At 38.9% G+C, this 24,818-nt stretch overlaps 1 protein-coding gene across 1 annotated transcript in view; it reads left to right on the top strand.

Annotated features, from left to right (window-relative positions):
* The window catches only part of CUBN (cubilin), a 155,490-nt gene that overhangs the window by 110,592 nt on the left and 20,080 nt on the right, over positions 1 to 24,818 (top strand). Inside the window, exons 49-58 of the mRNA XM_013941561.2 lie at positions 570 to 751; positions 2,652 to 2,823; positions 3,817 to 4,023; positions 7,104 to 7,253; positions 8,114 to 8,235; positions 9,923 to 10,148; positions 12,138 to 12,325; positions 14,688 to 14,844; positions 16,360 to 16,509; positions 23,300 to 23,500. Coding sequence (XP_013797015.2) covers positions 570 to 751; positions 2,652 to 2,823; positions 3,817 to 4,023; positions 7,104 to 7,253; positions 8,114 to 8,235; positions 9,923 to 10,148; positions 12,138 to 12,325; positions 14,688 to 14,844; positions 16,360 to 16,509; positions 23,300 to 23,500 — 1,755 coding nt within the window. The remainder of the gene's footprint in view (positions 1 to 569; positions 752 to 2,651; positions 2,824 to 3,816; positions 4,024 to 7,103; positions 7,254 to 8,113; positions 8,236 to 9,922; positions 10,149 to 12,137; positions 12,326 to 14,687; positions 14,845 to 16,359; positions 16,510 to 23,299; positions 23,501 to 24,818) is intronic.

Below are 24,818 nucleotides of genomic sequence, written 5' to 3'. Positions count from 1 at the left end.
ACTCCTTCCATCTCATTTAAAATCTCAGCTGGAAGCTTCCTTATCCTTCATCTGTGCTTCTGCAATAAAATAACAGAGGAGGAGGAGGAAACAAACTCCAAAGGCATGTTATTCCACACCCAAGACCCTCTTACGCAACTACAGGAAAGAAGCTGTATCAGTAAAAATTTAACACAGGTTGATACACAGATTAGACCATTCTGCGGGTGTCTGTGAAGGTGAGGAAAAGGACTAACTCTCCCACTGCACTCCATTAAATTATATGTCTGTATTTTAAGAGGAAACCAAGTATAAGACATATGAAGGCATGAGCCCCTCAGAGAAGAGAATATTAATAATTGGACAAAAATGAGCTTCTATGGTCAATTAACATTCAAATGTAACAACTACTTCTGTGGCTGAGTGGCAAAGATTGGTGGGAACTCAGCTGTTTAGACAAACATGGACAAGACAGGCATATCAAATCAACTACGTGGGCTCTCTTTTTTTCTTGCATAGTTAATGTATTCTTGCTATAACTCTATAAGCAATACTATACTCAGAGGTGTCGCAATATTTGGGTATTTCAGAGTGTGGTGGAGATTTGACTGCTCCTGTTGGAACATTTACTTCACCCAACTATCCCAACCTATACCCACATAATCGAGTATGTGAATGGAGGATCACAGTGGAAGAAGGCCGACGTGTCACCCTAACCATTAATGATATGAAAACTGAGGAGCGCTGGAGGTGCTCATCGGATTATGTGGCTGTGAGTATCAGGTGTGAAGGCAGAAAATGCTGTTCCTGATCCTTTTATGTGGCATTGGTAGAAATAATACAGCTGAAATGTCATTTATATGTCTATATCTGGTTTTAAGACAAATCATAATTTCATCCAAAGAAAACAGATATAATGAGAGAAAGTTAGCTCTCTAGGTTGCCTAAATTCATGTGCTTGTTTTAGAGTATGGACATTCTGGAATTCATGGGCCAGGCACAGGGTAGGATTTGAAGGATCAGACTTCAACTTCATAAATTTAACTGTGGGCAGGGGCACCTCCACCTCCCCCAGTCTCTCTTGGGCATCCAGGTATTTCTGGCACAGGAGCTGCAGAGTTCTCAAAATACAGCTCTAACATTGTTAGGTCCTTCTCTGTCAGCCTTTAGCCTCCAGGTTTCCTGAATCCTTTTTGTCCTTCTATTCCCACAGAGTGTATGAAAGAAAGAACCTTATCGCTTATTTCCCTGTATATGTGTCTTATAGAAGTCATTTGAATTGGCTCTTTATCAATTGTGGAAAAAAAGCTTTGTGGTCTTTGAAAGCTTTAGATACCCCTTCCCTGTGGACACAAAGTCCATCAGTCAAATTTCAAGTCTCTCTTGACTTTGGAGGTTGTTAATTCTGTTATAATTTAAAAAAAGAAGACTATCAGAAGTTGCAACAAATGGCTAGTACTGGGTTGTACCTCACAGATTCTGCAAGGAAGATGGGAAAATTCAGGAATTTCTATCTCTTCATCACCTTCACCTCTAAACAGATAGGTTGTTAATTTGGCCCCAATGGGGAAAAAAAAAACAAACCCAAACCCAAAACACAGAGCTGGAACTGGTCAGACGCACAAAAGCCTCAGAAATATGGTTCCTTTATGAAAGCAGCAGAAATGGGAGATGATGCTGTGAAGTGTGATGTTCTGAAGACTAAGGCAAAGGCTGAAACAAGTGGGAGCAAGGGATCCATCTCCTCTTTCTCTTCCAGTTAGGCAGAGTTCACTATTATCTGTACCCTGAGTCTTACCAGCAGACCTAATTTAGTTTTCCATTTGCTGAGATTAGTGGTGCAAACATATGAGTTAGCTTTAACATAATCAGAAGTTAGCTCATGCACACATGTGAAAGTGAGAGAAGTAGCTCTCCCTTGTGATATGTAGCTAGATGATCTTCACCTATTTTCCTTCACAGATGCTTTAGACAGACCATGGGAGCTGAATTTTTATCAATTAGTGAAGTAATGACTGCTGAAAGAAAGAGCTGTCCTGCTAGCTTTTGTGTCATCAGTGCTCTTACTTGTTCCAAATCTCAGTGGAAAATGCCTTTACTGCTTTGCCTGTGCTGCTAAGATAGTAGTAGAAGGAAGGGAATTAACTCCTAGGCTAACGGCTGTATGAAAAAAGCTGCTCAAAATCCATTCGGATTATCAAAAAGTGAAATGTTTGAATTAATCAAAAAATGCCCATTGGCACTGAATATTTTGCAATACATTTTTTGATAAAGCTGATATTTGCCTTAACAAGTATATGAAGATGATCATCTGAAATGGAATGAAAATGATTGGTATCAGGCATTAGTGAGTGATTCAAGCTTTACATATTGGGATAAAATACTGTATAGTTTCCCCAAAAGAATGTTTCAATTTTTGTTTAAAAAAAAAGAGAGGAAATATGTTTATGTTTTGCCAAAATGCACAATGTATTTTTGATGTTTTACTTTAGAGCCTCATCCATTCAAGTCAATGGAAGTTTTCCCCAAGGTTTTGAATAGATTTGGGAACTAATCGTCTGTAAGGGACAGCAATGAACAGCATATTAAAGATGTGAAGCATTTTTCAATGATACAGGAGATGCTTGTAATATTGTATTTTGATCTCCTAAGAGTGTATTTTGACCCAACAGATTTACAATGGCCTCAGACAGAATTCCCCCCGGCTGGCCAAGCTGTGTGGTGAGAGAAATCCAGGTACTCAGGTGAAATCCTCTGGAAACACAATGAAAGTTGTTTTGGTGACAGATATGTCTGGTACAGCCAGAGGCTTCAGTGTCTCATACACATCTAGTGAAGATGCAGGTACCATTTGTTTTTGAATTAACCTCAAATGATTGATCTTTGGTGAGTCGTTTCATAACTAAAATACTGATGCATGTCAAAAAATGACCTAGTCAAATAACAAATCTCTGATGCCTTTTCTTCTGTTATATGTGTTTGAATGGGACCAGATGATATATCTTTAATTAGCTGAAAGGACTTGAAAAAATGTGGAGTGTCTGGGAGTTACAGACTTCATGTGCCTATTATATCGAACTTCAAATGGACGGAAAAACAACCTCTGTTATGGATCATACTCCTTACTCCCACTGCTGATTTATTGTCTTTACTTACTTAGTATTGAGTGAAAGATGTACTGAAGTGGGCTTATTTCATGAAGAGATCCAAAAGACATAGTGACGTAGACAATTTGAATAATTCAAGTGCTTCCTTATTACTCAGGGCAGTAAGTAATTTACTGAAGCTTGTCAAAGTGCAGCTAACCTATTTTGCAAGCCCAGCCTCCAGAGAGGAGACAGCTGGCAGAGCCTTATTATTAGAGCCTTGTGTCTTTCAAACTTGATTTTCCCCCACGCATACATCCTCTGTAGTATCAGTGTATTGCTTTTGAGGGTATGTTGCCAGAGAAATCGTCCTCCCTTGAGTTTAGGATTAGGTAATGGGTAGGGCTGAGCAATGCTGAATAGGATGTACAGTGCAATTTTATCAAAAAGCTAAATAATGCTTGTCGTATTGATGGTGCTGCTGAAATATCTTATTTGATGTTGGGAATAATTGTTGTTCCTGCTTTTTACACATGTGTTTTTAAAGACCTCCCAATAACTTTCAGGACACTAAACAAAAATTCTTTTGTATACAGCAGTAGACTATAAAAAAGGAAGAAGAGGGAACAAGTTTTGATCTAATCCCTACATACATCCACTGACTTGAGCATATGAGAATAAATGGAGGCTGGATTTTTGTTCATACAAAAATTATTCCTATTTTAAAATAAATTATGTTTTGTTTCTGCAGTTTGTGGTGGAACCCTTATTGGATATGCAGGTGGGAATTTCTCTTCTCCTGGTTATGATGGTGTTAAGAACTACACAAGTAACCTCAACTGTGAATGGACCATTGAAAACCCCTCCCACTACAATTCATCCATATTTATCTCCTTTGAGGATTTCCACTTGGAACATCACCAGGACTGCCAGTATGACTACCTAGAGTTACGAATAGGTTTGTATGCTCAGCAGGGGTATGGATTACGCCTATCAATATTCTGGCTGTGTCACTGTGTTGGTGCCCAATCTTATTCCTGTATATGAACATTGACTGTAGGACATGCACATTTGAAAGAGCATTCACCCTCCATGATGCTTCCTAGACCAGGAGTGAGATTCCACTGCCGTAGCAATGGATGTATGAATCTAGTCAACTTTTCTTTTGGTGGGGGGAAAGAAAGAATGGAGAGGTAGCTGTGGGGAATAAATTGTTTTGGTGGCTGCAACGCATATCTGACCCTCTCTTTACAACGGACATGAATTTTTACCTCCTCTTCCTTGAAAGATGGTAGTTAGGGAGAGGTTGGAGCCATCAGAACAATTCATTTGGTCCACAGCCCATTCTCTCCCTGCTCCTGAGATGCCTCCAGGGACAGCTGGAGTGAAATAAAGAATGCTTTAATTATTCACAGGCTCTGAGCTTTATACCACCACTTTTGTATAGTATAAGGTGATTCTCCAAAAAAAAATCTGTATTTCCCATGATAGTGCATCACAAAATATAGACTAAAGCATTGAAGAGGAAAACAATCACAGCACTAATGCACCAGTAATATTTCTGTATATTTGAAAATCTTTAGCTATCTGCAAGAACAAGCAACTGGAAATGTCATATGAAAATCGCTCAGCTAATGCCAAGTGTAGTATGAAAGCTCCAGCTGTCTTCTTCATTGAGAGGCTATATCTGTGAGTCCCAGAGAGAGCAGACTCTAATTTACTAGGAAATTGTTTCTGAAAGGTGGGGGGATTGAGGGCAGGAATCTGTTACATCCTTATTTGCATTCATTTAAATGAGAACTCTTAGTCACATAGCATTGTTTTTTTCTGTCCAGAGCAAAAGCACGTGTTGCTGTATAGCCTAAGAATTCCTTCCCATGTAGGCACTGAAGCTGGGAAATAATAGAAAGAGAGCAGAGAAAAAGAAATAATAATATATATCTTGTCAGTTACCCATCAATTCCCACTACGCTCACTTCACTGTAAACCTCAGGCCTCCAGGAAATCCACAGTCAGAGAAAAGGGGAAAAAACGTACTTGTTTTGCTCTACATAGTTGAGCTGTCTAAATAGTAATGTTGATTTTGGCCATATTAATGGATCTTTAGTTTCACAAGAACAGTCTCATGTCAAAAGCAGAATGCCCTAATTCTGCTGCATATGCTCACAAGTAGCGTTTAGTGAGCACTGAGATGCAAATGGTGCAGAAGGTCACTAAACACCAGTAGATGCTGCTTGAGACTTTCAACACAGCAGATGTGAATTTGGGGAAAGGTCCAGTTCAGTAGTAGTGACCTAGGAGATCCCGAACGAAGATGAGATGTATAAAATTTTTTTGAGTCGCCCATACAACATACTAGTGTTAAATTAAATAAAAAGGCAGAAAAGACTTTGTGTATTCACTGAGGAATATTTAATCCACAAAGACAAAACAAATATTTAAAGTTTAATAGGGTAAAGCTTAACATTAAATTATTATATTATCAGCCACATATATGTAATTTGTACATGCTAGTATAGCTGTACATATTACTACAGTTAAATATGCGCCTTACTCTTGGGTTCAGGAGACCGTTCTTTGGCTTTTGTGGATATTTGATTTTGTTTTTTCAGACCATTCCCTTCAGTTTGAACCAAATCTCACAGAAGAATTGGCCCTTTATTGTAAGAACACTTCTGCTTATCAATAGTCTACATCTATGGCCAACTGGACATCCATGAAAGCAGTGATAGGTGTCTAGACTTTTTTCACACTGTTGGGAGAAAGAGACTGTGTAACCTTGGTCACTCCTGTCATATAGTCAGGCACCCCATAGGAATTGCAAAAAAGGAAAAGTATACTTCACACTTTAATAATCAAAGTAATTAATTACTACTATTTTTTCCTAAACTGTAATTTATCATGAATGTCTTCTGCTAGTACAGATCAGTATCTTCATTAGTGCTTATTAACATGTAGCAGCAAGACAGGTTGCACCATTTTTCTGTGTAATTTACATTAACAGAATTTTATTATCCCTCTACCGCAAAGCATTTTAAAAGATGGCTGTGTCATTGTATATGACAGAAAGATGAAACTACTCAGCCATGTTACTTGGAGTAACCTGTGACAGGGCTTTGACCAGAGCCCGAAGCTTCTCCCTCCTGCTCTGCTGCCTTCTTTGAGGGAACAGCCTGCCCCTCTGCTTGAAGCTAGGAGTTGCTTTTGAAAGGAAACGTAAATTTAAGACCAGCATCCTGTTGTTATTAGAGAAGCACATTTAAGAATGATGTTGCCTGGATGTTTTGAGGAACACCATTACATTTGCTTTCCTTCTCCTCCTGAGTAGACAAAACTGAAAATGATTACTTTTACCAACACGACTAGGTAAAAGCTTGTGCTGACATGAGCAAATGTTCAAAGTCATAGGCATGTGACTGCCTGTGTCATGCTCTCCTTTTAGGTTTCAAGGATTCAAGCACATGTTGACATTTTTTAGTCATACACAACTGTATGTTCAGCTCACTGGAAGAGAGATGCCCACTATTAATACAGCAGTGACTAAGCTTGTTCATGGATGAAGCACATTCCTACATGTTAGAAAACTCAAAATCCCTGTTGACTTTAATGAGGATGTCATGAACAGAAGGCTCAATAGACTTCCATGTGATCAGGTCCTTGGGCCATCCCTTCCTACTGTTCTGCCTCCAAACTTCTATAAATAAATCTCTACATTTTCACATCTGATGGGTCATACCAAACAAAGGTGTGTGGGATTGCATAAAGAGCCCAAGATTTTAAAAGGATCATTAATTCAGCTTTGTTGAGAACTCCTTGATTCTAGAGACTTAGATCCCACCAATGAACTGCAGCATTCTACATATATAAAACAATCAGTTATTAAGTACGATATATACTTTCCTGTTTTATAATCAAAACAAAATTAAATGCATGGTTCCTTGTTTATTCACTATATTTGCATATATTGTATGTATTCCTTTCAGTTACTGCAGTTATTTTAGGATTCAAAAAATCTATTTTTTTTCTTTTTTTACTCAGGGGATGCTGATGGAGAACTAATAGCCAGACTCTGTGGCCAGGCTGTGCCATCTGTGCCACTAGTAATAGCTGCCCCCTGGATCTGGGTACACTTTGTAAGTGATGAAAACACAGAAGATAAAGGATTCTCAGCCCATTACATGTTTGAAGGTAAATGACATGATTGATTGACTCAGTGGCTGAGGCAGTTTTGGGGAATGTTGCCATTTATCTGGTGATACTGGGAATTCACACTATGGGATCAGCTCTCAAAGAGGTCCTCAAAAATTACACAGGGCCCACCACTATTTATATCCATTTCAGGCAAACATATGCTAGCAATTGAAATTTCAGATTTATTTTCTGCCTCACTGTTCCCGTTCTCTGAACAGCATTTGAGTTTTGCAATGCAGTGCAACAGTCAGAACAGCTGGTTGCTCTTGGGAATAGGAACATAACAGGTAACACAAGCCAAGTCTGAGTTACTTCAAATAGGCCTCCAGAATGCTAGCACGGCTGAGACACATTCTGCTGCTTGAACCTTGGAACTCATTTTGAAACACACTTGGAGCCATATCAGTGCAAATTACACCACTTTGCCATTTACGGGCCAGCACAACTGTTCTTCCTGTCACAGCTGAATTTAGCCTTGGTGCTTATCTAGACACATCAGCAACTTTTTGACTTGATTGTGTTGGTCTAGGAATGGCTTCAGTTTGGTTAGGAATCTGAGGTAAGTAAATGGAAGATAAGGTAGAAGAGGCAGCTCTAAGTGTCAGCTGGCAAAGGTTTTGCAAAGCTGTATTAAGTGACAGAATAAATACAAACTTCAAGGCCACTGAATCTATTTACTTACTAATCAATGAAAAACATTTTAAATTTTGGATTTTCCCAAGTGAATTGATTAGCCTTACCTGTATCAGTCCTACTTAAATATGTTTTAGTACTATTTCAAGCTCAATAATATTCCAGTCAATTGCTTAGAGTGTTCAGTTTTAAAATGTAAGGAACTGTTATCTTTTTTTCTTCAGTCTGTGGTGGTATACAGTCAGGTGAAAGTGGAGTTATCTCAAGTCCTAACTACCCAGAGCCTTACAGCAACCTGAATCGCTGCTCCTGGCTGTTGGAAGCCCCTGAAGGTGAAACCATCACTGTGAGTAACACAATGCTGTAGAGCCCTGTGAATACAGCTGGCTGTGAATAACATCCCTTGAGTCTGGAGGGAAAGGTTTTAAACAATTTGGAAAATGGGAAATATGAAGAAATGAAAAATCTCACCATCACCCTTATGTAAGGAACAGGAGGAAATATAAAGATAATACAACCAACCTAGACTGTGCTTTTTTAAAAGACAGAAAGATTCTAATGAAACTTGACCCTAAGACATAACTTTTCCCTAAGACTCTAAGACTGATTTTTCCTTTAAAACAATGACTTTTTATGTGTAGGGAATTAAAATAACTCATGTTAGCCAAAATGCCAAGGGGCCAGTTTAAGCACCTTTATGACCAAGCAGTGATAAACTTCACTCGTTGAATTCTCTGACTGATCCTTTGGAGAACAGGCCCAGTCAGTGACATTTGAGGTCTAGATCAGGAAAAACACATGAAAAGCAATTTTGTAAAACACACTGCAGAATTTCATATTTAGTGTTTTTCATTAATTTCCATATCATATTTTTCTCATTTACAACTACAAAGATACTTCTTATAAACGCAAACCCACAGTCCTAACTATTCTACTGCATGATATTTTGATCACTACCTAGGTTCTTGCTCATTTTCAGGGAATACAGGAAAATCTTAGTACAACACAAAATCTCTATTTATTCCACAGATTTATTTATACCAGAACTAATCTTAATCATATGTAAGTAAAGTTTTTTTCTAAGAAGACTGAGCAGTAGTACCCTCAGTGAAGGCAGACTAACCTTTTCCATTATAAGCTGCCAGTTTCGGTTGCTGGTAAAGTTCCAGACTTGAACCATTTCAGCTAAATCTGTCTGTATTTGCTCTTTGTCTCAGGCAGAGCTCTTTTGGAGATGAATACATGCAAAAGTTACAGGGAGAAGTATTTGCTAAACTTTTCCACAAAGATCCCAGTTCTGGAAACTAGCAATAATACCTTATTGAAAGAGGGCCGGGCAGTCATTAGTGTACATCGATACTGCAACATCAGCAAATCCAGAAGTCTACTTGATCAGCAGATCTAAACCTTTGAACTGGAAATCCCACCAGTGTGCATCAGTCCAAGGACAAAAAGGTTCAGTGTGGGAGGGAGAGAGTGGCAGTAGCTGCCTGCCCAGCCCAGTCTATTTATGTGATGTATCCAGGCCTGCAGGAACCAGCCATGCAACTGTTTCTCTCAGGTTGAAGGGAAACCAGCATTATTTTCAGCAACTATTAAATGTTCTGATTCAAAATGATAGCAGAAAAAAATCCCAGGCTTTCTGCTTAAGTAGCTGTTCATATTCGAATGTGCAACTTAAGATTTCAAGACCAGAAACCTTAAGATCAGGAAAGTGGTTCAACACCAACACACATCCGAGACATTTCTGAAGCACATACTTAACTTCAAACATACCGTTAATTCCCATTAATACCATTTTTGAACCTGTGTGTTTATCTTTCATTTCTCTCTTCATGCTAAGTAGCTGCTGTTACTTATAACAGTGAGATTTCAAGCAGCATTTGCAGGAAAGTGTGAAGGTGAAGTGAAGGTCAGACAGCTGAGCACGTTCAGAAATCTTTGTGGTGGGACGGCTGTGGGATCTGGCTGGACTTGCTCTAACCCCTCTGCCAGTAGTGTTAAGTCCTGAATGTTGCTTTTGTGTGTTACAGCTTACTTTTATAGCCTTCCACCTTGAAAGTCACGCACTCTGTAAGTGGGACTCTGTTACTATCCTGAATGGTGGCTCTCCTGGGTCTCCTGTCATAGGACAGTATTGTGGAAATACATCGCCTGGGACCATTCGGTCTGGTTCTAGCAAGTTAGTTGTGATCTTTAACTCTGACCATTCAGTGCAAGGAGGTGGCTTTTATGCAACATGGGCAGCAGAATCTCTAGGTAAGAGAAAAATATTTGTTTTTTCTTTGGTCTAACATAGCAGTACATCATGCCTATTTAGCACTTTTCAGACACAATGTGAAACAGGGCTCCCTCTCTTTAGGTAAGTTTGCATTACAGAACAAAAGAAATACCTGTTAACATCTTCAGCATTCCTCAGAGAAGCCAGGGCTGAAATAGTCAAGTATTAAACCAGTGTCCTCTGATCTCACACAATGAAAACAAATTTAGGCTGATATTTACTTCTTAAGCCTCCTACTGGCAGATTCTCGATGTCTGTAAAATGATACCATGCTCATTATGCTCCCAGCAGCGGTATCTAGTGTCAGAGGCTATGAGACATTTCATTTCTCAAATAATGTTTGTTTCACAATTTGATTTGTTTAAACATTTAAAACCAGAAAGAAGTCAGGTTCAAAACAGAGGGGCAGGTAGAACTTTTCAAAGAACATGTTTGACTCACCAGCCTTAAAACCCTTCCACTTCAATGGAGATGATGTTACACTTTTGAAGGCAGTACACTTACATGATTGAACTGGTGAATTTTAAGGAGCTACCTCCCCTCTGTTGAAAGTATCATCTCTTCAGATGAAAAAAATAAGGTAACTGACAGCTGCAATCCTTCTGGCTGATGGAGATTGAATTTCCATTAGTTAAAAACCTAGTGGTTTTCACACGGTCAGTCATGCTTCAGTTGAAGGGTGGTAACTTCCCTTTCAGAGTGTCCTTATAAAATAGTATATCAATAGTTCAGGCTTGTGTGAGTATATCAATAGTTCAGGCTTGTGTGAATATATACTGGAGTATCTATGTCATCTAAGCAGGTTTTGACACTTTTTCCTGTTGTCACTGGGATTTCGTGCATAAAATCCTTCATTTGTGTGGTAGGCATTAGCATACACATGCAATGTGTGTAGTCGATATCCTTTTTGTGAAAGGACATTTCTCTCTTTAAACACTTGGTTTCCTTTCCCTTGCTTTCTTACATAAACATTTGTCCACTGAGAATCTCTGGCTTTACACTCTGTACGTGCAAGCAAAATTTGGTCTTACATCCTTCTAAACAGAATTGCTATTATCTTACATGGAAGAACAAAAAAATAAAATCTTCCTTTTAAAGCTGATATATATGTTTTTCATTGAAGAGGAAAAAAGTAGAATGTTATATAGCTTTTTTTCTTCTTTACTCATCCTCTTACTACATCATCTCTGAAGTAATACCAGATTGTTAGTGCTGTACGCCTAGCTCTAGTAAGTTATTGTTGGCAGTGTATTTGCAAGTATGTTTCAACTTATCTGAACTATGTATAGGAACATGAGCTGACATAGAGCCATGACTAGCTATGCTCCTTTATAATTTAATCTGTTAACAATTTTTTAAAGGCATGTATTTAGCCATCTCCATACTGCCATTCACAGGGCTGCCTGGGCTGGAGGGGAAGTCATCATTTTGCCCTGGGTCAACAGATGTAGCTTGAGTAGATTCACATGTGGAACTGCAATATTCTCATGTTGTAAAGTGAGAAAAACTGGGATACGGCAATAGAATGAGGTTTTGTCCCCAGGGCATTTCTCTGAATGGCTGTCAGTCATGATGTGCCTGCAGTGGTGTGTAGGAGGGAACTCGCACAGTCTTGGGAGAAGCTCCTCATCGGTGTGTTTCTGACCTTCCTTCTCTATGTGAGCAGGGTCACTCCTAACTGTCAGGAACGTACAGATGGACCAGAGCAAAACTGGCAGGCAGAAGGAATTTGTGAGGAAGAGAAAGCAAAGCACAAAGAGAGACCTCCTCTGAAGTGTAACTACCTCTTTGCTGCAGGGGTGTGAGAATGAAAAATAAGCAATAGAGGGGTAAATGAAGGCTGAACAGGTGCTAGGGTGCTCTCGCTCTTGCAGCCACAGAGGCAAGTGACCATTCAAAGCTGAGTACTGTGGGAGCACCAGCAGGAAATATTTTGAGCATCTCTCACCTGTTGCTACTCTCTCTAGGATGTGGTGGAATCATTCATTCAGATAATGGTGCGATCAAATCTCCTCATTGGCCTCAAAACTTTCCCATGAACACAAGATGCACGTGGACCATCATTACACATGAGAGCAAACATTTGGAGATGAACTTTCACAGTAACTTCCAGATCCCAGATAGCAATGGAAGCTGCCAGAGCAGTTATGTGAAGGTAAAATAAATGTTAGTTTGAGATCAGCAGAGCAGAGCTTAAAGTAGTCATGATTCTAGAATCCTGTTTTGCAATCATGTCATTGTTAGGACTGTTAAGACACAAAATCCAGGAAATATAAACTAAAGTCTTTGTATACTACAGTCCATTTTTTATAGGCTTCAAGAATTGGCTTGTATATATTTTTAAATTTTGCCAGCACTTGAGGCTCCACCTGTTGAGCAGGGTCCCCTCACCCTATATGATGTCTCAAAAATGAACAATATGAAAAAAGTACATATATGTTCAGAACCAGGAAACAATGAGAAAATATACTGTAATGAAAAGGCCTTTTCAATTATTCCAATGAGTAAAAAACCATGAATGTGACACTATAATTCTACAAAACTTCTTTATAAATGTGTATAAGCTGTCCAAATTGTACTAATCCTTCTTTTATCTCAAAGAACAAAGATAGCATTCTTATCCTTCATAGGTTGTCAAGAGCCACTTGTTTTCAAGGCAATAGAACAGAGTGGACATGCTTTGAATTTTTCAGTGTAATTTTTTTCTCAGGCATTTGGCATATGTTCAGTGGTTTTGTGTTCATTTTCTCCATAGTAGTACAACTCCCACTTGCAATAAAGGGCAAACATAATTAACAACATGTAGGAAGACTTGAGCAGCTGTACAACTGATCTATACCTAGTAGCTTACAAACCTCAAGAGCGCTCGTGTTTAAAGGCTATGAAAAAAATAATTATCAAATTTGTATTTTCAAAGGCTGCTCCTCTGATTAATTGCTGTAATATGTTGCAATAAAGTTTCACTAATAGATAACAAATCTTACTGCCACCCAATAAAGGTATTTTAAATTCAAATTTCTAAACTGTCCCAAATGTTGTGTGCACAGCTGGTTTTAAATGGACAAAACTGTGTCAATTGGAGATTCAGTCCTTAGAGAAAAATCTGAAGTTATTGATGATGTCCACCTCCATTTCTGAGTGTCCAGTGTGAAATGTGTGAAGGTCACTGGATATGAGAAACTGCTGAGCAGGTGTAAGTTTCTCCCATGTATTCCAAGCTGAGCAGCCAAAAAGAGAGGAATCCAAAATCAATAGTGACTTTGCAAAATCTTGGCCAGGCCATGGATTATTTATATTAATCCTTTGAGCATCCACTGCCCCAAACACCTGGCCAGATGAATGAGCATATTCATATGCCTATACTTACAGACTAACCTTTGGCTAACCTTTGTTTAGGATGGTTGCTTGGAGCAATCACAGTTTTCTATTGTTGTTCCAGTTCCACTCAGATTTCTTTTAAATATATTATTTTTAAAAACAAATATTTTTTGTTTCTTATGTATTTTTGGTATAAGAGACCAGTAAAAAAATCTGTTTAAACACACTGATGCAAAATAAATGTATTATTACAGTAAGTCCTTTTTTTACTTTTTCCTAAAGTAGAAGTTTTAAGTCCTTGGCAATAAACATCCCTATTCTGGAAATGATTTACGCATGGAGGAACATCAAACACTCATTCATATGTTTCATTTTATGTGTGCTGAAATTCAGTGCTTAAAGTGTGAGCCTGAAGTACATGCTCAAGTAATTACTTGAATGGGTTTTCACCTAAATACCTGCTTAAAGTTAAACCTGAATGTGCTTTGTGAATGTGTGGTTTGCTTGACTGCAAATTGGCTATTGATACGGTTGAAGTAGTATAAAAAATACCATATTCCTTATTATAATTTTTTGTGAAAAACTATTTTTTTAACTCCCTATATCATTTGATACTTGCTGCTAAACAAGTGAATGCAACATAATAACAGGAATAATTTTTGATTAGCAAAACTAGATATTAAGAATCTAGACCTTCCAATATGGAGCTCTGTATTACCCTTGCATAATAGCTTGGGTTTTTATGGACTTATGAATAGTATAAGGATTGCATTTAATATTTCACTGTATACATAGGTATTCATATGGATAGAGTGTAGGGAGATAAATTAGCAGAGACAAAATGGAGGTAGGCAATAATGCACACAAAATGTTTCTCTCCAGTTCCCTGGTTCTGATTTACACTGGCCCTGCTTGCAGCAGAGTTGGACAAGATGACCTCCAGGTGCCCTTCAGAGGCCCCTGGCCACCTAAGTAATTCTGCGACTCACTCCTTGGAGAAGTCTTTTTATCTCCACTGACTCTAAAGTGAACAAAGATTGATTAGTTCCAATGTAGATGTCTAAGTTTCAGTGCGAGATGAATCCCACCCTAAGTCTATGGGAAGAACAATTAATTGCATGTATAATTCCTGATAATGTGTTGCCACAAATTGTGTAGGCTTTGAAAGCACTAAACCATTTCTAATCTGTGCCTGTCAGGTGTGGAGAGGAAATGGGGATGAAGAAGCAGCTTTGTTAACCAGAGGATGTGGAAGTTCAGCTCCTGACCCTGTTGTTGCTCCAAACAATGTGATAACTGCAGTATTTCAGTCTCAGGATGCTCCTGGGCAAGGATTCTCTGCATCTTTCATAAGCAGTAAGTGATGTTAAAGCCAGTTGGCTGCTTTAGTAGTCCCTTTTAGATTAGCTTTATTTGTCTGTGTAGCAATTCATACTTCAATCCAGCAAGACACTTGAAGCCTCTGCCCGGCTTTCGAACACAAGAGTTCCCTTACTGAATGCAATGGAGCTGCTGTGTGCCCCACCATTGGGACTTGCCCAAACCCCCTTGCAACTATAACTTTGTAGCTATTCTTAGCCACCAATGCCTTTTTAGTGTGCTGAAAAGAAATGAACAGGCTTTAAATTTTAGGAGTTTGTTTTTCTTCAGTTAAATTGTTTGGAAGCTAAAGCTATAATCTTTTTGACAAAGGAAAAAGGATCTGTTCCTTGTCTGGCAATTTTTAACTCTATTCTTTTTTCAAAGTACATGCTGAAACTGTGGCAGTTGCTCCTGTGTATGGGATAGCCCAAGTCCTTCACATAAACTGCTCTCAGGAGGAGAAATGACTCCTCAACATCTGGTCTGGCCTTTGCTTAGCTTTGTTGTTGTATTTGCATTTTATGAGGCTCAAGTGGCATTTCTTGGGATGACCTCTCCATTTCCTTCATGATGACATGTGCTTTGTGAGGGTCAAACCCACTGGAAGTGTGGGAGACGGTGCTCAGTTTCAGTCATTTTTGGGGGTCTTTTTGTAGGATGCTGCCAAAGCAAACCACTTTCCCTTCTCTGGGCTCAGATTAAAACAGCAGGAAATTAAATGCTTAAAATAAGACACTACTGAAGTACAATGAATTCTGAACTGAAGCTGCTTTTGATTTATGATGCCTGCACTGTTACCAGTACCAACTAACAGTGAAGTGTAAACCTCTTAGTGGAGGCAACCACAGGCTATATATGCCTGTTCCTAATCTTATACTAGCATATTACTATGTACAGCTCTCTTTTATTTTAAGCCCATAGCTTAAAATAAAAAGAAACCCCAAGAGACATGCCAGTTGTTTGGATCAGAATGAGCTCCATGAAAATGAACAATTCTGTTTGCTTTAGAAACGCGGGGTGACTACCCTCCCCTGCCCCTCTGCATATGGCAAAGTAGCAGGCAGATGGTCTGGCTGCAGGCTGTTTCCGTCTGCCTGTCAGGCAGGAAGCATGAATGCCACCACTTGGGCGAACATGGGGATTTTCAAATGAGCTACATTTGTACGTCTTAAGTGCCTTTGAAATGCGCAGGCTCCAAAACCATAAGAATAGTAGTACTGTGTCCTTCTAGTCAGTGGGGCTGGGGGCTACAGCCCGGCCTTAGCCATGACCCATCGAGATCCTGTGTGAGACTTGAGGCAGGAAGGCCCTGTGTTTCCCAAAAGGACTACTGTGTGCTTGTATAAGACCCACTTTTGTTTTCAGGCTATGTATTACTCTCCTTACCTATTTGACCAACCTCTTAAGGAGGGATGAGGTGCTTGTGTACATTAGTGGCTTTGTCACTGCAAAACCAGAATAATGTTGCCACTTGAAGTATAACCATGTGTTATTTATTTCCATTTGCAGGATGTGGAGTAAATTTCACTGACCCCACAGGTCTCATTGTATCTCCTAACTACCCTAGTCAGTATGACAACAACTTGAACTGCAGTTACATCATCGATCAGGGACCACAGTCACTGGTGCTCCTAGAGTTTGAGACTTTCCACTTGGAAGGTAACTGCTTCTTCATAATTCCAGTATGTGCTATGAGGTGTAACTTTTTATGTGGAAACACAGAAGTCTCATAGCATGGAAAATGACTGATACTTTAATTTGCTGGTCCATTCTGACAGACAAACTCTTACAGCATTAATTTGCAGGAGTTGAGTTTTGTGTCAGTGAAGTGTTCCAGAAGAGCAGAAGATAAAGCTCATCTGTTGATGAGTATCTTGCAGCGATTAAGTGGGGAGTCTGCCAGGTGGTTGGAGTATAAGATTGACCGCAACCAATTTGGGTGTTTGTTCCTGCCTTTTTTTTCTTTTTTTGGTCACTGACTCATGTTGTGATCTCAGGCCAGCTGTTTTGCTTTTCAGTGTTTCCATTTCCCTAACTGATAAAATAAAAGTATAAATATACTTAGGTGTTATACAAGGATGTAAGAACATCTAAAAAATATTTGTGAAACTGCTTTGTGAAATTAGGTGAAAGACTACAGTAGCTGAAAAACTACAAAAGTTGTTTACCTGTCCTTACCCATGAATAAAAAAGTCCCTCTTAAGATTTTCAAGTTTGCTAGTATTTAGCCGGGAAAGACTGAATATAATATCCTGGTCTCATTGGTGTGAATGGTCAAACTTTCCTGACTTTGATAAGATCAAATTTTTATGGATGGATCTGTGTCATGATAACACAGAGGAATCAGTATGTACAAACTGTTTGGGTAATTTGATTTTTTTTTTCAGACCAAATCACGAAGTCAGTAGTTGGGCTTCTTGTCTTTTTAAGTTTTCAAACTGTTTTGGATTTCAAAAATATTCTGCTCCAAACTTAATTTAGGTCTGAGACAAAAATTTGATTTGATTATGATTTTGTCTGAAAACTTTTGTTCACCCCCCTAGTACAAACTACTATTTTGAGAATAAAAAATATATATATATATATATATATATATATATAAACCACAGAAATTACATGATTTCTTCACATAGAAGACACTATTATTCTGCAGGATCAGTAGACGCACCAAAACATTAGGCTGAATCAAATTAGGCCTATTTTGACATCTGTATGTATACATACATTACTGTTCTGTATTCTGTTTGTGCATTCAGTTACTTTATAAATGGATTCAAGTTTTTATTATCAAAAGATTAAAGCAAAGAGGTAAGTGATACAGACATAATAAACATAGAATGCCTTTAATATTTTTGTAGATCTGTTTCTTGCAGGACAGTTTGCTCCTTTATTGTTACAGGCTTCCTCAGGCTACAGAAACCAAAGTCCTTAGTCACATGAAAGAAAAGAAATTAGGATGTGAGCTAAAGGACATCTGGTTATAAAAGAGGAAGTATGACAGTCTCCCATAGCTGATTATTAATGTATTCTTCACAAAGTCTTAAAATATAACCCAGTAGCAAAGAGAAATTACCTGTGTTTAAATGGGAAAGAAGACTGAAACCACACATCTTGCAAACTATCATGCAGATGTGAAAATGTGTTCAGCAGTCCCACTGAATCTGTTTAGCACATGTGCCTAAGGGTTTTCATCATGAAGTCCAATAGCTCTTTTGCAAAAGCAGGACAGTGTTTGGCAGCATCTGTTAGAGCCATTTCCAGCTATTCCATGGGCAAGGAAGCATTGCACCTGCTTAGGTTGTTGCCGAGTGTGGCGTTTTAAATTCTTAAACATACCGGTACAGATGTTCTGGATTGGGTATTTATAGTTTAGATGCATGTCCAGTTAGCATAATTCACTACCTATTTTCTCTCAAAAGAAATCCATTTGCTTTTTTCATGGTTGTTTAGTAACAAAATGAAGTATCTAAAATAATGCCTGTAAGGCATACATATCTCATTGACTTTTAACTGGTTGGGATACGTTTTCCAGAAAATTAGAAGACACAAGGCAATTGGCTGTGGTGCAGTGACACATTGCTACAAAATAAAATGATTTGATTGGTTAGTCACAGATTTCTGCTATCAAGTAGTATGTTTTCAGTCATGATGAGACAGCTGTTCTGATTGTAAAGGATGCCTCCAAATGATGCAGTTCACCCAGAGCAATGAAATAATGCCAGTATCTGGAATCAAATGAATATGACATGTATGTAGTAAATATTAAATATGTATTAAGCATTAAACGTAGCAAGTAACAATGCAGAGCAAGAGACAGCTGGAGGAAACTGCATTTGTTGTTTTTATGATCAAAATTTAATCTAAATCGGCTGTTTCCTGGTAGGTAGGAATGACATTTTTGGCTGACTTTGACCATCTGAAAATAGACATCTAGTTTAGATTTATCATCCAGATTTATCTTCTCCTATACTAAAGTGAAAAAGATAGTTTTGTAAAACTACATAGGTTGCAGTTTGCTTCTGTAACTTCTATATTGTGTTTGGTTATTTTATAAAGGACTGAACAAATGGGGTGAATTTGTTTTCTTAGTCTTTCTGTGGCAGTGATAAACATAGTCCTACATCTCTCCTTACTCTGGGGATCAAAGGTCTAGGCAAAGCTAAAATATTAGAATTAGTCCAAAAACCTTATCTATGTTTAGCAGACTTAGTATCCAATAAATAGGTAATCACATCTGGTTTTTGTTCACAATCTTTATTCAGATGAACTTCCCTCCAAGTACACCCATAGGACAGCTATGGTAGCATATCATTACATGGCTGTAATACTCTCCAGATAGGAGTGTAACATCCAATAAATTCTGAGTTCCAAATCATGGAAAATAAGGGGAAATGGGTGGGGGCCTCCTGCAATATCTACTTTCATATTTCTGTAGCATTTATACCCTTTCCATACAAAACAACCACATTGTATCGATACCATGTCAACCTTGTTTTAATAACTTGTTTATTTCTCCTTTTTTTTCTAGAACATGCAACTGTAATTCTGCAATATGAGATAGGGTCACAGCCTCATTTTTGAGTCTCCCGTATCTGCTTTCTGAGTGGTTACTAGGCAATTCAGAAAAAAGACACATTTTGCAATAGACTATTTTGAAAGAGGATAAATAGAAAAGACTTGTAATTCCTGACTTTCAAAATAGACCCCTCTGCTATGGAATTTGTTAATATATAGTACAGGAGTACATAACTGCATAATACTTCTCCTACATTAGTAATTACTATTTGTATTACCGTAAAGGCCAGAAGCTACAGTTGTGAACGAAAACCTCGTTCTTTTAAGTTCTGTGAACACAGAACTAAAAGGCAGGTTCTACCCCCTAAAAAAATGAAGGACAATCTATGGCTATAGGCAGAAAATTGGGAAGAATACACTGTTATTAATAATCAGACAATTAATGATCTAAATATAGTCAAGGTTTTTTGCAGGCACCACATCAAGGAAATGATTTTATGGAAATTAATGAAATTGGTTTTAAGGTGTTACTGAGAAATTCCTGCTCAATGGAAAGGAGAGAAAAAAAAGGCATGTTTCAAAAACATAACATAAGGACAACTGAAGCTCTCATCATGTGATCTTTGGAGGCAGGAGTGAATGTATCAATGCTGAGAGGTACCAAGAAATGATAAATAGAGTGCAGCTAGATAAAAGAAGGCCTTGAAAGCAAAGACAAGCAGCAGTTCCAAGAAGGGTGACACATTCAGAATGTCAGGCCAAGAAAATGATCTCTGCAACAGTATTTGGAATTAAATATTGTCAAGGCAAGAGGTACGAATGGTACAATACCTCTGTTGGAAAATTAGTATTTCTTGGATGAGAGTCATAGCTATGTGGAAGAATAAGAAAGATTGTATCTTAAAGATAATAATTAGAAACAGTTCACAATTTTTACATCTAGGTGCATGTGAAGTCCTGGAGAGATCTAAATCATACACATGGACCTAGTGAGGGCAGGCAAAATCATGAGCTTGTCAGGAAAGGAGATGCAAGGGAAGACTTGGGGACAGGGAAGGGGAGAAGCTCACCTATTGAATGGTTTTGTTTGGAGATAGAAATAAGATTTTAGTTTGAAGAGAAAGAGGCCAGGGGAGGGAAATAGGTCCATTGGCCATCAGCGTAGAAATGCCAGCTGAGTCTGTGTTTGCAAATGAGATTATACAGAGCAAATGGGGAGATAAAAAGAGACAAGAGAGGAGGTGTTTCATTGAATCCTCACAGATGTATTGAAGGAGAGAATACATTAATACCAGAAGGAAGCTCTCAGTAGACAAGATTTTATGAAGAACAGGGCTGGCTATGTGGAAAGTGCCTGGTAGCTCCAAGATGATGTGGGTCTGACATCTGGCTAAGAAAAGATCTTCTGGAGACTCATGAAAGCTGTTTCATTGCAGTGCAAAGGGCAGAAATTGGGCTAGAAAGGATCTAAGATAGAATTAGGGGAAATGAATCACTGAGAAGAATTGCTGATGATGTGCTGAGCATGTTTAGAGGCTGAAAGTATGACATGAGGAGATGGGGAAGAGGAACCTGAGGCTGGGGATTACCTAGGGGAGAGTGGAGAATAAGGCATTTCAGTATGGCAAGAAATTAAGAAAAGGTGTAAGTGAGAGAACAAGTTAATAAAATAGAGGTCAAACAATGATCAGTCCTGCCAGGATTCATAGGGATTCATAAGTGACATTGGTCCAAACTATGGAGTGTTCAAAGCCAGAGATGAAACCTTTGGTCACAGTCCTATATCAACCATTTTATTCATTCCACTGCTGCAAAGCAAAACAACAATTTGTGATGGGTGTTGTGGACCTTTGCTTTGCTGAGAAATCCATTTCACTTCATGCCTTTCTCCAAAGTGTTTTCAGAATGAGATCTAAGTTGCTTTCTCAAATCTTTCCCATTTTTAAACTGCACTTGTCTCCATTTCATTTTTTTCAGTTCTATGTGTTTTAACACTGATCATGTTTTTTAATTTTATCACATTATCAAGTATTCTCATACTAGAGTAGGACATATAGAATATTTTTAATTAACTATTTTATAATTAACAATTTAATCAGTTATCTGATGAGGCTGGTTGCATTCATCTTAGTAACTCATATCAGAGTCATACTAGTACCCTATTCCACTCTTAGCATATTTGTAAAGCACATTAGAATACATTGTCTTCATTGAGAGCAGAGAGAATTTTTAAATTGAAACTCCAGAAATGATCAAAAATGTATCTGGCTGCTGGGGTCACTCTGTCCTTCCTGTGAAACAGAATTATCACTCCATTCCTATTTGCCATCCTGTTCGATGCGAGTTATCCTGTTTTCTACAACACTAGGAAATAGTTTGTTTTGATTGGACAATCTGCAGGAATCACTCCTCTGCAAAATTCAGCCCAGCATCTCCTGTTAAACTTAGATAATTCCTGATTAATCCTTTGCAGTTTAAGCAACTACCCCATTGCTGCTAATAGATCACTAACAAGACAACTTAACCTTGTAAACATGTGACACTTCATTTATGCTTGTAAATGGTGAAAAAACCCTCACCAGGTTGTTCTATAAACATTACAACTAATGAGGCTTGTTTTTCCGTAGATGTGTGTGCTGTGTTTCTCACTGAGAGCACTGACCCAGCTTACTTGCATGGCCCACCTGGCCTCTCCTGTGCCCCATGTAACACCTGAGCTCCGAGCTCCCACCACACATCCTTCAGACCACCCTGGGTCCCACCAGCACTGCCCATGGACCTGGTTGCGCAGGGTGCTGTGATCCCCAGCCTGCAGCTCGGCAGGTCTGTGGGCTGGCCGCCTGCCTACCCAAATGTAGAACCCTTGTACTGAAAGTACCGTGTGGCCTTCAAGTGGGACGTTTTTCTGAGACTCCAGCTCAGCCATGGCCTCTCATGAAACTTATAGGAGCTTAATACATTTGAACCTTCTCCTCTCAGTCAAATCTGGCTGAAAATGGTGAGGCGGCTAGAAGGATAGTATGGTAAGGCAGAGAGAGAGAGAGAGGATGGCTCACTCCTCCGGAAAGCTGACTGCACATGAGAAACTAAAAACTAATGGAGGAAAGAAAAGGAGCATGATGCTACATTCTCCATTTCCAGGTTTCTTGGTGCTTCTGAATAGGCAGCTTTTCACTCACACTTCTATCTGTACTGATTTGTTCCCTAAAGTAGATTGCTCCTGAAAATCAGTTTCTTTACCTATTGCTCTGTCGTCTCCAGTAGATCTCCCCTGACTGCCACAGTGTCAGTATTTCCCTGGCAAACTGCCAGATTAAATTTACAATTTTTGTCTTGTGAGTCAAGCTGAGGAATCTGGGTTTGGGTGCTCGAAAATTTGAGGGAGTTTAGAGAGAAAGAAGAGAGCTCCAATACATATTAGTATATGGACTATTTTTTCACTTTCCCAAATTCTCACTCTTAAATCGTATGAAATCCGCTACACTGAGTACTGACTTCTACATCATGGGAAAGTAAAGCACCCATGGCATTGGTTGCCTGTACAAAAAGTGCAGTTGCTTTGATCTACAGTGGAAATCCATACTTTTGGGAGGTCTGCGCATGTCCTCGTAGATGATTCTCACTCAGCTATAAATACCGGAGAACACTGGAGGCCTGGAGCCTTTTCCAGCTCACAGGAGGAGTTGAATGATCTGATGTCTTATACACAGCGACTCTTTGTCTTTTCCTGTCTCAGTTTTTCTACATATTAAAAACTACATTTACTTCCTCAACATATGTGAGAGGTAAAAAAAGAGGAACCCTGAGACCCTGAAATGGAAAGTAATATGAAATTTAATTCTTATTTTGTATGAGGTCTACGTAAGCTTGAACCTCAATAAATCACATCATTGAAAATATGCTGCTAACATTTCTGCATTGTATGTCCACACAGCCCCGGCACTCTTAAGCAGAATTTGTCTTTATGACGGAATAAGCATTTTCAGTGGGACCAGAGTTACCCCGCACCCTGTCATCACACTTTGTGGCAATGAGCTCCCTGCCCCAGTCAGTGTCTTTGGGCCAATGCTGCTCTACTTCTACACCGACTCCCACATTGCAGGCTTTGGATTCCAGGCCAGATACAGAGCAATTGGTGAGTAGCCAGATCCTGTGCTTTAGGTGGTGGGCAATACTCAGGCTGGAGTTTAGCATAGGAAGTGTTGGACCTTACTTTGGGAATCCCTTAGATAGATGTAGATGGTTCATATTCCCTCTGCACTTGCCCAAAAGAGTGCTCAGACCCAGGACATGGGACTGTTCGGTGTGTGCTGTCACTGACTGGTGTGTTATCTCACTGTCCTCGCGTCAAGACCATGGGACCAACTCAGAATCTGAAACATTTTCCATCCCTTTGTTGGAGCAAAGGAATGCAACCCCTTTTGGCATTTTTTTTTTTAATCTCTTTTTCGGAGCAACATCTCCAGTTTATTTAACTGAGTTCATTTAAAAGATTTTATCATATGCAGGAGGCTGGCCTATTTCTCAGTTATACTAAAGCTACATTACACAACACTGGAACCAGAAATGAACCTTTAAATGGCCTCAGCTATATACCTCCGTTTGATGATCCCTTTGCAGTGCCAAGTATTAATGCAGTAGGTTCTAAAATAAATAAAGACTGGGATCTAGATATATTTTTCATTTTGAAGAAAAATTTTCACCAAAACATTTTGTCATTTACATGAGATTTCCTTTTTTTTTTTTTTTTTGAAGAGGAAATGTGTATTAGAAAAAGAAGTTTCTGGCTGAGTTTAAGATTTACATCTGCACGGAGATAAAAATCCCAAGAGATGAAATGGTAATGTTTTCTAGGTTTAATTTGTAGGGGCAGTATTTTGATTTTTGAATGCTATTTCATTTTCTACCTGCAGAGTTCTTAACTTTATGCTTTCCTTTAATACATTCCTCATGTTTAAAGCCACAGCAAAACAGCATAAGTTAAATACTTTAAGTAAAATGAATGGCCTGATACAGATAAGACAGAGAATGGCACTGAAAGATGACAATGTGCAGTTACTCACGAAAAAGACCTCCATAACTCACTCAAGTTGGTTGCTGCTATCAGACTTGTGACTTCTGACATTTGGGAAGTATGACTGCAGCCTTATTAGTTTGTATCAAAGCAGATTCTAGCAATTAACATTCCTCTTCCCTGTAGTTGTATTGTTTGCTTGAAAAAAAAGGAAAAAGCCTTCCCGCTCCTAGTGTAGAATAATGCTGCTTCTTTATCCTCCCAGCTCCTGTCCCTTCTCTGCCAGTGATCCGGGCTGCCAGACTGACCTGTGGCTGAGGAGCCAGGGGCTCTGCACCCAGCAGCACCCCATATGGGACTGCCTTTGTTAAGGTGGTGGCCTGGGCAATGGCATGTCCTTTAAAACATGAAGAGCTGTGTGTGGCTTTCAGCTGTTTAT

This window comes from Apteryx mantelli, chromosome 2 (assembly GCF_036417845.1).
Source record: "Apteryx mantelli isolate bAptMan1 chromosome 2, bAptMan1.hap1, whole genome shotgun sequence".
Classification (NCBI taxonomy): Eukaryota; Metazoa; Chordata; class Aves; order Apterygiformes; family Apterygidae; genus Apteryx; species Apteryx mantelli.
This window is presented reverse-complemented; position numbering and strand designations above follow the sequence as displayed.